This window comes from Nothoprocta perdicaria, unplaced genomic scaffold (assembly GCF_003342845.1).
Source record: "Nothoprocta perdicaria isolate Ctin4 unplaced genomic scaffold, notPer1 scaffold_38, whole genome shotgun sequence".
Lineage (NCBI taxonomy): Eukaryota > Metazoa > Chordata > Aves > Tinamiformes > Tinamidae > Nothoprocta > Nothoprocta perdicaria.
This window is the reverse complement of record NW_020455621.1, coordinates 3615368-3630727: the sequence shown is the minus strand read 5'-3', so window position 1 is coordinate 3630727 and position 15360 is coordinate 3615368. Positions and strand designations below refer to the sequence as shown.

General features: G+C 44.5%; 1 protein-coding gene across 1 annotated transcript in view; it reads left to right on the top strand.

Annotated features, from left to right (window-relative positions):
• Positions 1-6285: 6285 nt before the first annotated feature.
• SLC22A3 (solute carrier family 22 member 3) overlaps positions 6286-15360 on the top strand; it is a 27476-nt gene continuing 18401 nt past the window's right edge. Inside the window, exon 1 of the mRNA XM_026044734.1 lies at positions 6286-6690. Coding sequence (XP_025900519.1) covers positions 6286-6690 — 405 coding nt within the window. The remainder of the gene's footprint in view (positions 6691-15360) is intronic.

The window sequence follows — 15360 nt, the reverse complement described above, 5'->3', positions numbered from 1 at the left end:
TGAGAGATGTTATGGGCTAGATGATGAAAAGATAGAATGTATGCCCATGGCCTGGTGGAAGTTGCCACATTCATTTTCATTTCAATAAAGCATGCTAATCAAGCAAAGGATGAAATCTGAGCTGTAAAGAATTCCTTTGGTTTGGTATTGTGCAGTTAGGACAAAGGACACAATGTTATAGTGGAGATATAAACTATAAAAACAGAGCCAACTATAAATAGATTGTTACCACTAAGAGCGTCCAAAAAAAACTACATGATGATTAGGGAAAGAAGTTGAAGAATAACTAGTTCTCATCCATCCTTCTAGGATGATTTGAACTCTTGCTAATGTGTTTGGAGTTCCCTGCATTTCTGCTGCTGCTTTTAAGTTACCCTTCTCCACCAATCTTCTGTATTTTCTGCAGAGATGTTTCTTTGCTCATTATCAGTGCTGTTTTATTATTATTTTTATATTATCTTGGAAAGCCAAAAACAAATTTGATGAAGCAGAAACACATTTGCTGAAACTAAGTTATCCCATAGATATGACATGTATSTTGGTATTCTCATGTTGAATTAGATTAGCTAGATGATCATGGGYTTTTTGGAACCTGAAATTTCTTCTCCATTCAGTCATGCTTCTTCTACCTGAAATTGTCCATAGGATGTGCGATGATGATCCAAGAAACTTGCCCTATTCCCCTCTTATGATGTGTATGAAAAAAATATTTTTTGTTCCACTGACCAGCTAAGGGATCTCAGAAATAGAAATTATGCAATAGAAATTTTGTAGAGAAGATTTGCTGGAAATATGGCATAAAACAATGAACTGAGAAATGGTATGGAATAAAAAGCATCATTTTAGAAATTCTGCAAGATTTTTTTTTTAATGAACCTTTGACCTCAGAAATACCTGGGAATTCAAGCAGTTAGTGAGTGGCACTCTCAGAACCCTTTGGTACCACCTTCCTCGATATGGTTTAAATTTTTTTGGTCACAAAATTGAGCTGGAAAATTTCACACATRGTCTTTTCAGAGCATTTTGAAATGTCTGCTTCCAGTTTGATCGAAAGTGAGACATAAGAGTGAAGTAGTGAAGAATTACAAATAAATACTGTTTTCATTTTACTCATCTTCCAGGCAGAATGTGGGCAGGTGCAGCTGGAGGAAAACRAATTTGTGATTCACAGTTGTCTGATAATAATATGCTGTAACGTTTTTGTTTAATCATAACTTTACAACCATCTTTGGAAATATTCTTGTTCATTTCACTGTGTAAAATGGCTCTTGGTGAACTCGGACTGTCTCATGAGCAAAATGCCCAGTTACTCCAAGTCATTAACAAGGGTTCTGATAAAAGAATTCTGGGTTTGTGGTGTTATGTGAYCACAAAGGCAGAGTCCTGTACAGTCTCTCCACTGGTCTCCAAAGTGACCAGGTGAAGAGGAAAGGATGAGGGAAGCTACATACTGACTCTGAAAATGTGGGCGAGGAACACATTTTCCTCTGACTGCCCTTCATTCAGCTGGCCATGAAGATGATGAGCTCTTTTGATTCTTCTTCCTGTCTCAGTTACTGACCTGAAATCTTGACAAACAGGTGGTTCCCAGAGATTAGCCATAAATTTACACTTATTTCCATGAATGAGATTAAAATCTGTGGGGAGAAGACACATACTACCCACTGGCACCCAAATGTGCAATGTCGGATCTTCTCTAAAAGGCAAAGAACACAAAGAGCCTGCAACCACCAACTTACTGTGTCATGATGAGCTTGGGTAAGAGAACACTGCCAAAAGGGTCCCGTTTGCCTTGGGGCAGAGGACACTTCCCATTCAGAATGAGCCCATGCAAGGAGACCTGCAAGTTGTGCAACAGCATGTGCTGTGGGATGATACCTTACCTTGGTGGGCATCTAAACACCATGGTCCTCACACCTTGCATGCAGGATGAGCTAAGGGAAAAGAGAGGGGAGTGAGAATGAGCACTGGCTGTGAGGCAGGGAGCAGATGGCTTTTCTCCTGCTTTTAGCTTTTTACCTCTGCATCCTGTTTTGACTCTATCATGGTCTAATATGGGCTCTTGTATGGGTTGTATCAGATGTAGTTTCTCCTGGTCTGCTTTTTTCCTGTCATTTCTCCTGTGTCTTTCTGCTCCTGCTTTGTTTTTCCCTTCACTCTCTGTTTTCGCTTCCTTGTCCTGACTTTCCCTTTTCTCCCCATGTCCACATTTTCCTCTGCTGTTTCAGCTGCTGTCCTAGTGATGAGTACACATCCCCCTGATTGCTGTACTTTACGCTTCCTAGAACTGACATTTATTTATATTTGTTCTTGGAACCAAGATGGCCTAAAGATAGCCCAAAGGACATACAAATAATGAGGGAGGGGAGCATAATGCATTGTGCATTACTTTCATGGATTGCCAAAAGGTGGAAACCCTGTTGATGGGAATTGACATTTCCCATGTCTCAAAGTTAGCCTATAGCTCACTAAGCTGACTTGGAGGCATGGGAAAAAGATTTTCCCTTCTGCTCTCTCCGTTGAGCAGAGATGCCACCTTTTGGAAAGAAAAGGAGGAAATCTGGAGTTGAAAAAAAATGGGGAGAGAGAGAAAAAGATGAAAGTGGGAGCTGGGAGGAAGAAGAAGATTAATAAATTGAAAACAAAGTCATAAATGCAGAAACTGTCAGAGAAAAAGCTGCATCTAATTTAGTGTCCTGATTTGGAATGTGATTGTATCATGTGATTAAGAAGAGAGTGTAAACATGTCTATTAAGCAGCAGGGGGTAAAATATGTGCCACAAAGAGGTCTCATTCTGATCTCAGCTAACCCACTATTTGTTTAATACCTGAAGBGGATGTTCCCATATCATTTCCAATTTTTTCTTAATGGGGTATATTATAAAAATGTGCTTCCATGAGCTATATAAATACACATATTTCTAGGGCATGAAAGACTAAKGATCTTGTGTGGAAGAGTCAAAGTTGCACGATGGAGCTGATATTTGCAGAAAGAGGTAAAGAATGAAAAAAGACTGGGTTGTCTTCAACTTTGGTGTTAAGATCTGTGCGAATCAGATCAGACAATATCACGGTACTGTCTAGTTTTTGCAGAGGTGCCCATTCTGGGGCCACTGTTTAGCAGAGGTAAGGATAACTCCTAAATGCAAGGCTGCAAACATCCCTGTCCAGGATGTCTAAAGACTAGTGTGGGCTCATTCCAGGCCTTAGGATGATATGTCACCAACTGGGTTGCATCCTTGCTGTTCTTGGCTAGAGCAGAGTTATCTGGGAGATGAATGTTTGGTATAACATGAAGCAGAGATGAGCAGTGAGATAACAAGGCAGGGTGGATGATCACTGCCCAAGCTGCTTCCCAAGTGTTCTTTTAAAACAAAGGAGAGATGTGTCTGTAGGAGACTAAAACCTAGATCACGCTTTTCTGCATAACCTTATCAGGTATCTGAAAATTGGTCAGTGTCTCTGCCCCACTGCCTGTTTTTCCCCAAGAAGAAGTCCATGGTTATCTGCAAAGGTTATCCAGGGTGTTGCAATAAGGTTTTAACCATTTAGGATTCAGAGTAGCTATTGATCCAAATAACTCATGGTCTCACCCAACCATGTATAAGCACTGGTCTAGTGACCAAACACTGCATTTGCCGCCCCCCCTCAGACTACATAGCTTTCATTCTATTTCCTAAATAGCCATGACATTTGGACTTCTAAATAGAGTTCCAAAAGAAGATGTTCATGTTTGCAACATAGTTGTTTGCAACAACTTCTATATCTTTCTCCACTGCTTCCCTTTCATCACTGTTTCTGCCTCAACTCCTTCCCTGGCTTGCTGCCTTCCTATTCCCCCTCCTCTCTCCTCCTCTCCTCTTTTTTTTTTTTAATCTATTTTTACTGCTTTACTCTTTTTCATTAGCAACAGTTTCCCTGACTCTTTCTTCCATTGCTTCTGTCCCAGTATCAAAAAGCATAATTTTTTACTGTATGCATGATTAGATTCTTAAAAGACTGGTTTGACCTACAGCTCTGTCCTCAGAGAAGATTTAAAGGCATTCTTTCAAGGGGCTACAAATGCAGGCTGTGTATTCAAGCCCATGAATTCYGGCTTCATAGATGTATTCAGTTCTCACAGCATGCAGGGCTGAAGTTCCAGGAACAACTGGGAATTGCTTGCTGCGGAATAATACTAATGCACACTTTTGTGCATCCATCACTGGAATGTTTCAGATTTCTCTGACAAAGAGGATTCTTGCAACACACTGATATGGTGGTGAATACTGAAAAGCCGTTCTTCTTCAGACAAATGAGAGTATAGGTTGACATTAAGGATCTATGGTCACTTTGACATCATCTGCACTAGACAATTGAACTGACTTTATTAAATGACTCCTTGAACGTGTCACCAGCAATTATCACTGGGAGTGTTAAGACCACTCTCAGTTTCTGCTGCAGTGATACAAGCACCAATTTCTCTGAAACTCTAGATTTCCTAGTGGCCAAGTTTCCTAGGTTTCCTGTCTGGCCAAGAGCGATGCACACATGCTGCATGACAAGAGCATAATGGATGAGTTGCATGAAATTTTGACAATCTGACATGAGCATGCTAGGAATTTTAGGAATTTTGCTACATGGTTCCAGAAACAACATTGAGATCAATAAACTGAATTCTCACACAACTAAATTTGGCCTTGCTCCACTGATAAACTAAGAGGTGGCAACTGAAATCTTAAAGCAGTGAATATATTTTTATCTTGTATGGAAAGGGACTATAGAAATCACAGTGACAGGATATCACAGAACTCAAGGGTACAGCAAGACTTCTGAGGATACTGACAAAATACCCAGAAGAGCCATTATGAAAGGGAGACATCATGTTTGCTCCTCATCCAACAATTGTAATAAAAATGAACCACATGGCAGCTCTATTTATTAAATATCTCATAATATGAGTCTCAGAGACTCATAATTGCACTAATGGGTTTCTGAAACAGATAAACACTGAACACTAATATATTCTGTTACACGATTTACAGGGGAATGAACCTCATGATTCAAATTCAATAATTTAAACAGGGATAAGAGCAACAATTCTTACTGGGACAAAGCTTGTGAAGAGTGAAGGTCTAAATGAGGTTTCCAGTACCCGCAGGCAAAGTTGTAAGGGAGTCAGCATGGACTGACCTCTGTGCTGTGCCCAGTCCTGCACATCGGCCCTCGCAGCGGTCTCTGCAAGGGGCCCTTCTCCTCCCAAGTCGCCATGGGCAGTCAGGACAAGACATCCCTCTTCTGACATCTCCATATGATGGAACTTCCAAATACTTCCTCAATTCTGAATGAGGTGCAAAACACCTGTCACTGCTTCAAATTTGTTTCAGGCTCACCCTTCACTGCTTCCCATCTTCCCCCAACTCAGACAAATGGCAGAAGAGAAAAGTGAAGTGATTTATTTTYGTTCACTTTGGAGAGAGAGACAGAGAAACTAATCATTTCTCTTCTAAATATTTGGGAAACATTGTGAAATGGGAGTGATCAAGGTCACCTTAATCGTTTTTCGGACCGGTAAATGCATTAGTAAACTTTTAAAAAATCTTGGATTTTGTTCTGTTACAGTTTGTGATCCTCACTTTAGCTACACTCTCTAAAGGAAAGACTCTTTCCAGTTAGATCTGTACAGCAGGTGAAGCCGCACTTTTGGAAAGCGAATAAACATTTGTTCACTTCACCTCTGCAGCACTCACTTCTGCTTGCTGAAGGAGACGCTCTATAGCTCCGTTGGAAGCAACTTTCTGTCCCCGCCATCCCACAGGGTGACTGCATTGCTCACTGCTGCTTTTGGCAACGGCTTCAGGCTGCTTCTCACTTAACTCCCCACTTTATCCTGGCACCCACTGATTAACTGCAGCCACTGTGCAGTCCCGCCTTGGGGCCGCCCTTAAGGAGTTAACCCGTTTTATTACATAATCTGTTTAACATTCGRGATGGATAGGAAACACACGCCGCCGCCCCCCTTCAGCCTCGTGCAATATGTTGGGGTGCTTTAAACCGCCGTCGCGCGCGGCTCCGGGGAGCGCCACACCGCCCGGCACGCCGTGACCCGCCGTGGGCACGCGTGGGCGCACGCTCGCCCGACCTGCCCCGCCGCCGCGGCCGCCTGCGCRCGCATGGGGCAGAGCGGCCGGCGGGACAGCCCGCGCTCCTACCGCCACGCGAAGCACCGGCAGCCGCCGCCRCCGCGTGGGGAAGCAAACTCTGCCGCCTGCGGGGTCACTCCGTGCACGCAGAGCGCCCCGCATAATGCCCTCGTTCGATGAGGTTTTGAAAGAAGCTGGGGAATTTGGGAGATTCCAAAAGAGAGTCTTTTTCCTCCTTTGCCAGACAGGTGTAACTTTTTCCTTCCTATTTGCCAGCGTGGTTTTCCTCGGGCGGGCACCGGAGAGTTACTGGTGCAGGATCCCGGGGGCAGCAGAACTGAGCGCAAGATGCGGCTGGACGCTGGAGGAGGAACGCAACCTTACACTGCTGCCCCTGCGGCTCGTGAACAAGTCGTCGAGCTGGGAGTGCGAGCGGCCGGACACGACGTGGGACACCTCGGTCAGCTGCGCCGACCCCCTCGCCCGCCACGGAGCCGGCAGCCTGCCCCACACCGCCTGCCACGGAGACTGGGTCTACGAGCAGCCCCACGCGTCCATCGTCAGCGAGGTAAGGAACACGTCCACCGATGGGGACAACGGGCTCGGAGAAGGGTCAGTGCTGTGGGGGCTCTTTGGGCTCGCTGTATTTATTGTTATATCCTGGCAAAGTGTGAAGGTGAGTGTGAGTGTCAGCGTCAAACTTGCAGGAAAGGTGAGCCGGTCTGAGGCACTCGCTTACGATGCCTCTCCCCCGCCAAACACACCAAGCAGAGGTGGCCCTGTTGCTAGAGGAGTGTCAGAATAAAATACAGAGCATTGTCCATGCAACTGTTGCTTCTGGTAAGCAGTCAGGGCCAGCAGCTTCGGGGAGCAAATCAGTTGACTGCCCCATCKGCTACTGGCTGGCCCCACTTGGTCATCTAGATTGCTGTATTTACATTTGTTCTTATTATTTCCAATCGGAACCATTTAGACCTGCAGGTTTACTGCCATCCTGACTTTTAAGAGGAAACAGTAGAGATGATAATGATATCATATCTAGCAATAGAGAAAAACAAAAACATACATTTTTGCCCAACACTGCCATTCATATCCCTGAAATCTCATAGTTAGAGAACTAACTGCAGACTGGCTGTTAATGCTAGTGGCAAGCACCAGCAGATAGAGTGGCTTTTTATTAGGCTGCTAAAGGCCATTTAAGATGCTTTCCTAGGAGACCCTCTGTGTAATCTGTAATCATGCAGTGGATGTGCTGTGGTCTGGCTCCAACRCACAGTCTGCACTCTACAAGTGTGTATTTTAAGGTCATCCTGACAATAACTGTTATCAAGAGAGTGCTGAAAAATGTGYGGTGCATTTAGGGAGATGAGGTAGCAAATAATCAAGGTGCACTGCAAAATGAGCTTCCTGCTGTGGGTTTTGACTAGGTGCCTCAGATGGAGCTGTGCCCTCTGAATCACAGACCAGGGCATAGCATGCAAAGCCCTGAGCAAACGYGCGGTAGAAAACCACACCTCTCCTGACCTTTCAGATCTCTCTCCTGCCTCATCCAGCTAAGATTCCTGGATCTGCTCACCGGATTCAGGAGATTTCGAGCAGGAGCTTTGTGTCCTGAGCACTGCACCCATCCTGAGCAGCTTTCACCATTTATTTATCAACACTTATTTACCTTGCAAAAACTGGCTGGTCCTAGAGCAGAGCTTTGGAAGTGGCTTTTGTGCAAAATCAGTGCAATGGAGGTTAATCGGATGGCTGTGAGCAATACACAGGGAGACAGTGTCAGGCTTTGGTCCCTGGGAATCTCTACCTCAGTTGACTGCTGCAGCAGGGGCTGGACAAGCTGGGAAGATGAATGGTGCTCCTGAGCTGCAGCTGGGAGCTGCAGGAACAGACAGTGACAAAAGGTTACGCTGGTATCCTGGTGCAATTTTGTTGGAGAGTTCCAAAGGTTTCACTCATGGAGTTTTCCATCGCTGGTATATCCATGCTAGCCATTCTCCTCAGAGATTAAAAAGGAAAAAAAAAAAAAAAAAAAAAAAAAAGAGAGAGAGATTCCATTTCTTCTCTTGTTCCATTTATTGTTTTTAGCTCTTTAACCTTGATGTAGCTAAACCCAAGTAAGCTCTTCCATAAAATTGTGCTTGCAGTCCATTTATGGCAGCAGCTTGAATATTTAGAGAAACCACCGTGATTTCCTGGCACTGAGCCAAAGGGCACGGTTTATAGAGATTGAAAGCAACGTTTGCATTATGGCAATAAAAGTAGATGAAAGGTCGAATGTTCCTGGGAAACACCTTGTTAGGCTGCAACTCCTTCCCCACATTCCCTGAGAAAAGCCTTCATGGCCATGGAGGAGAGGAAGGACCAAGAAATGCTTGGGAAAGCATCTGTGGTCCCAAAGGTGCACTTTGCCAAAGCCCAGAAGTGATGGCCTTTGAGGAGCACCACCTTTCCTCTGTGTCAAGCAGCAKGTCCATCCTTAGTGTCACTGCTGTACCTAGCAGGGCTTTCGCTGGTGGCAGCAGCAGGTGTCCTACTGGCAGGATGCTGGCCTGCGACTGGTGGCATTTTCCTTCTGTCCTTCCATGTTTCACCCTGCTTGCCAGATAGTCACATCCTCCCTAAAGGTTAGGGTTCCTATGAGAAAAGGAATCACCTGGCATGTCCTTTGCTTCTTTGCTTTAAGATCAACAATTAAAAGGAGCTCCATATGCATTAATACATTGCAAACCCAGAAAAGACAGGTTAAATTCCATATTTAAATCCCAGATTTCATCTAATCTCCTCTAATTCAATTGAAGTTCTAACAAATGATGACCCAGTTAAAAYGGATCACCACACTTTTTTGCACCTACACAGCTAATGGTCTGTGTGCTCCGCTGCTTTGGGTCAGGCTTGTCCTTGAGGTGCACCACACTGGAGGAAGAGTTGTCCACTGAAATGACATGAGCAGCCAAACGTTGTGGTGCCTGAGTTAACTTTGAGCAAAATGGAGCTGGGATGACTTAAAGATTTCAAGATATCAGCAAAGCCCTCTGCTATGTGTAAAATTTGGCAGTCCCTTCACTGATGCAATGGTATCATAGGTAGTGAATTTGAGTAAAGGGCACAGGTCCAGTGCAAACAGTCAGTTTAATTTAATGKCTTGTGTATCTCCCTCTGAAACTGGAAAAGGGAACTACATACGTCAGTAGTGGGATGGGAGTCAAGTGGCTTCTCAGATTTTTCTTAGAGGAGGAGGCTGGGGAGGTAGTTACTGAGCTCAGTTCATTCCTGACTTATGCCAGCTGACGCCATCTGAAGCAGTGCCGGACATAGCAAGTGGCTTCTCCAGAGGGAAGGCTGGCCAAGAGTAGCACCTCTCACAGGGTGCACAGGGCAGGAAAGRGTAACGTTTCTGGTCTGCAGATGAAGCAGGTGGAAAAGCAGGGGTGCCCGCGACTCTGGCATAGCAGCTTCATGCTGGCCTGCCAATCTAAGAAGGGAACCCAAGTCACCATGACCTTGAAAACCTGCTTCCTGCCCTCTCCTCCTGGGTGATCTTTTGATGTCTCACAGGAACATCTCTTTGGCAGGACATTAGTAAGATTCACAGCATTTGTAGGCACTGAGCTCTTTGTGAATCTGCTGAACTTTGTTGATCATTTTAAGGATTATAGTAGAGAGACACCTACATCCACAAGACATGAAAGTCAGTAAACAGTAAATCTGATTTCCTCGTAAATCTGTGATGAAGACTGGGTTTTTGACCTTTAATACTTCTGGGCTTTGGCACTGCATACTTCAGTCTCAGTGGAGAAAATGTAGCACTCTACAAAAGGGCAGCTGCTAATAGCTCACAAAGTGATTTTATTCAAATATTTTTGGCAATGATGACTGCTAGAGAAATGTGAATGAGTTACAATCACATTGTCAAATTGAACAGCATGTCATGGATGAAAGGGATAGATAAAAGTCTATGGATTCATCAGCTGTCGCAGCACAGCTGGCATATTTTGGGCTTACTAGCAGATTTTATTGGCAGGAGTTCAGCAGAAGAGCTTGATTCCAGTATGTCCTGTTAGCAGCATGTCTTTACACTATAGATGATGTCATTTCAAGACTTGGCAACAATTTATTGCCCAAGTGTGAGGTCTGAGGTGATCAAAATCATCGGAAATATTATCCTATTGCACCTGCTGCCAATAAGTCTTGTTCCTCTTCTTGATAGTTGTCTCAGAAAATAACAGCCAGTCAACATTTGCAGAGGGCCCTGGAACCAATGCAATAATGTTTCTCTCGTAGTTTTTACAGTGATATAGAGCAGACAAGAATTCAGCAGTCTGCTAGAACAGGAGGAAAAACAGCTGCTCCTTTTCCTGTCCTCCTCCAAGAGAGAAAGCAGTGCCGTTCTCCCTCACAACACTGAGGCATTCTGATGTTGACCATTGTCTTGGCAGCACCCTGCCTTATTCCCACCATGATGATCACATAAGCAGTGCAGGGAATGGGAAAAAAAAGTGTGGACAGAAGAGCAGAATGTAGCAATCACTGAGTTTCTTAYGAAATGAGGAGTTTTCCTTGTATGAGACCAGCTGGAGTTTGTCCAGAGAGGTTGTGGAGTCTCCTTCTCTGGAGATCTTCAAAACTCTCCCTGTGCCATGTGCTCTAGGTGTCCCTGCTGGAGCAGCAGGGTTGGACTAGATGATCTCTAAAGGATTTTTCCAACCTTAACCATCCTGTGATTCTGTGGAGCACCTCCTTGCCTAAGTTACGTCATTGGGACTATGTTTCTCTTACTTGAATTGTGCTAGCTAGTCTTGATGGGGATTTAGRACCCTTATTTTTCATACTACTCTTTCAATTGCTGCTATTTTCTCTCCTTTAGATGACGATGAGTTTCTGCACCCTCCTCTAAATTTGGCCATTGGTAGAAGTGAGAAAAGAGAAGGACAGAAAMGGTTTCCTTCCCTAGAAAACTTGATGAAACTGTGTACTTCAAGTGGCATCAAGGGTCTACCAAGGCCTTAGAGMTGATGCAGGAGATGACAGAAACACTGTGATGCTTTCTAAACCAAAGCTATTACTGAGGTCCATGTGTCACAGTGCCCTGGGGACAAAGCAAAGACCTGCTAAGGTATCTTGTGGCATGATCTGTGCAGAACTACTGTAATTCTGTAGAGGGTTTTTATTTTAATGTTTAAGTTTCTAGCAGGTTGGGAAAACAATCATCACAAGGATGTTCTTCTAAGCAGGAGTCTATCCAAGCAGGCTTCCTGCACTGCTTGGGTAAAAGCAACTCATTTTCCCTATTCTCACTTTTCTCAKTATATCATGGAGGAAATGTCTTGAAGGAGCTGATTTCTGCTGTCTTTGTCCTCAGTTTGAAGCACTTGATTTTTGCCTAAGATGGCAGATCATTGCCAAAGCTGAAAAATGAATGCAGATGTGAAACGTTTATCAGTTTGAGCTACACATCTATTTTTAGTCATTACCTTAAATGAAAGGAGGCATATGGTGCTTTTTGTCTTGCTTTGGACAGAAAGTGTGCAGGCAAACATAGCACTGAATGCCCAGAGAAGCTGCAGTGATGTGTGCTGTGCACTTGCTTGGGCAGGGCCTGCCTGGGAGCATGGCAATGTGCAGGAAAGGTACATGGCTTTAGTTAGAAGTAGCAAGTCTGGGTTTCCTCACCACACTATGATTGCAATGAGGAGCTGGTTAGCCAGGCTTTAACCATCACTACATATAGACAGGACTATAAAGTTAATAGTGGTGGGAAAGGAGGTCTGAAAACTTAAGGCTTTTCCTTAATTTTCCACCTTCTCCCCACCATGACAAATATTTCAGCAATTAAATTTCGAGTCTGTAAAGGAACAGAGATTGAATATGGTGATGTTCCCTTTCTGTTCTGTTGTCCTGACTGAACTTGCATCAAACCMGGCAATGCAAGTGAAACTGGAAGGGTTTCATTCCCAGTGCAGCCATGCACAGTGAGGATGCTGTGGACAACCACAGCCACAAATGCACTGGGAGGGCTGAAAGGTAAATCCTGTTGGCTCCAGTGTCTCCCATATGTTTCTCCAAAACGTGTCCCAGGTTTTTCAGGCAGCATGTGTATGCTGAGGCAGTAGCAGAGGCGAGAGACTCTGGCTCACCTAGGATTGTATAATGATAAGAAATGAGGCATCAGTCACACATTTCTTGTGACACTTATTTTCAGTTGGGGTGGCTATAACTCTTCTTCCATGGAGGCAGCAAAATAAGAAGTTAAGAAAAAATAAAAAAAATAAAAGGAAGAAAGACAAAGAAGTCTGTGGTCTAGGCAAAGAGAAGACCCTAGATTTTTTGATTCTCAGTTACTGATTTTGAGAAGAGCAAGATCACAAGAGGGTGGTCTGTGACACTTAAAAACCACATAGTATGATTTTTTTTGGTGCATTATGAGACGAATGTGCACTTTCAGGGAATGGAATTTCCTATTACTCACTGGGAGAAATGACTGCTGACAGGTATAACTCTCCTTCTCTTTGATGTTACTGGAAACGTCAGTGGCAGTGCCCTGGTCAGCAAGTGCCTCACAGTTTGGACTGCCTCTGCCTGTGTAGGGACAGCCTATGTGTCAGCAGTGCAAACACCAGCTGAGGCCCAGGTGAGGAGGTTTTTCAGAAGCTGAGATGTGATGTTGGTGAGATGTCAAGGTGACATCCTTTTGCTTTTTGTGGAGGCTGCTAACAGAGCTTGGGAGGTGCTTTGGTGGAGTGTCATAGAAGTGGACTAATAACTAACTCAGAACAGATTGAAATCCTACAGAAAACAAGTGCAAATGCTTTTCCTCCAAGTTATAGAGGTGGGGAAAACTACCAGGCACAACCAAACCAGTTCGTATTTGAACGAGTGATGTTGATCTCATAGGTTGCTAAGATCCACCATCACCCCTTCAAAAAATCTGTGCTGTCTGCACCCTTACAAAGGTTGTATTCTCTTTTAAAGGTTATACTTGGAAATGAAAACCAAGATTTTAACAGGGTAGTCATTTAAATGCTAGATGATACATCCAGCAAACAAAAAAGTTTCAAAAGCCCTTATCTGTATCAAAAGTTACTTAAATACATAGAAAGAAACAAAYGGCAGGACTAATATCAGAGTGAAAAGATTACTATAACTAAGTTCATCAGAACAAGTTCTTGGTTCCTTTAGAAGTCATTTGTGTTTTCCTGTTTCCCAGAACATGCAAGATATTTGAGTATATCATTAATGAAGATGTAGTTTCAGCTGTTGCTCAGATCTTCTGTGGTGAATGTTAAGATGACAGAATGTTCTCCAGAAAACATATTTCTCCTGCTTTGTTATGGCACACATTCTCTTGCCTTCCTTCATGACAGCGTATTCACTGCCTGTTTACAGTGAAGAGGAACCAAATTATGTAAAAAATAAATATATACTTTGAAAAAGGATCACAAGTTTTAAATTTGCAGCAGTTGCTGCCYTGTGCTGGCTGGCTGCTTTCCAGGGCACAGCTTGACTGGTGCCTGGTGTAGACCCCAAGGGATCCCAGGACCCCTGAGCTTCCAGGGCTGGGACACACTTCTGTTCTTCCAGAAACACACAGGAGCTCCGCTGCTTGTCTGAGTCACAGCACTGATAACTGGGKAGTCAGTGAGTTTCCTACAAGGGTGTGCTGGGAGCACATCATGCTGGTGCAAAGGTTCATATGAGGTAGTGCTCAGCACTGGAACACGCAGGCAGGTTGAAGGTGGCCTCTGCCAGGCTCCATAACTGTGAATGATTTTTTTWAAAAGAGGTAATACCTGAAGCAAGGAAAATACCCTCAGCCTGGTGAGAGAAAAGTGCAGTGAAAAGCCCTGTCAGAGACASTGGCACGTGGGCAGTGCCCAGGGGTTTTGTGGAGCACCCCGTAGTCCAGGCCCAGAGAGAACAGTCCTGCTGTGAATTTGGACCTCAGCTGGTCCTTCTTTGGGTGGGGCTTTGTTCCCACCTAAATTGYTGTATTATAGGGGCAGAGGTAGGGGCAGAAGCAGAAGGAAGCCATAAGCAACACTTTGTTCTGCTTTAGCAAACASTGAATCTGCTCATTCTGTGGCAAATATTCCATTCAGGCTGTGTTTGCCCCCATCCTGGGTCTCCCACAGGAAAATGCAATGGTGTTTTTGTAGTGCAGAACAGCATGCAGTCAGCAGGGTCCTCCTAGGAGACCAAGGAAAGGGACTGAGAAAAGCCAGCTTGCTGCTTGAGCGCTGCCYTGCTAGCTCTGCAGTGATCAGTGGGAGACAGTGTGAAATTCCAGAGCATGTTGCAGAAAAGCCCAGAGCTGTCATCCATTGGGCAAAGTGTGGGGTCTCCCCCTCGCCCTGATCTGACCCAACRCCCCCAAGGACGCTAGCTGCTTACGTGGTAGGATGGGCAGGGGCGAAGGGAGAGCTGTGCTCTGCATTAGGCTTGGGCAAAGCAGTGGTGCAAAAGCTTGGTTGGGCACCCGGTGTGTTCAGTGCGTGTCCCCTGGCTGGGACCCACCACACTGACCGTGCAGCCTGCAGCATCTCTGGCTCTGGCCCTGCTGACTGCATGGCCCTGGCCAAAGCAGGCAGATCTCCTGGGRCTGGTGTTAAACCTCACTTGCTGTTTGCTCTCACTTCCTCTGTCTTCATGTAACTATTTCCATTTCAACTGCACTTCAGTAGCACTTTTAAAGCCAATATTTTCTCAAAGCTAGCTTTTCACCCTCTGGCAAGCTGTATTTCCCTGTACAGTTGGCTTCAGATGCTCCTCTAAGGGCCCTGACCTCTGGAAGCCCCTGTCCCACATAACCACACTGACTTCCAAACTCTTCTTTTATTAGTCAAGTTCATGAAAAACTCTGCTTTCAAAAACTGTGAGTTKTGATAGTATTTTACAGGGCTATCATAGTTTCAGAAAGCATGAGGTTTAAGCCATCTTTCAAGTCTGAAAGTGCTGTTTCTTGTTCAGGCTGGTCTAAGAGAGCATTGCAATTGCCACTGCCTATGTCAATGAGAACAGGTTTTTGTTCCTGTCAGAAGAAGCTGGAGTTTCTGCAGATGCTCGTCAAGAYATTCAGAAGCAAAAACTAGATGCAGTGGCTTTGCCTGCTCCAAGGTGGCCAGTCAGACATTGGATAGTGAGGATGACACCAAAATTTGGACATTTTTAAAGAAAGTGATGGACCATCATGCTGGGTATCTATCATGCTGGGATTTATGGGATTATCAGGCAAGTTTTT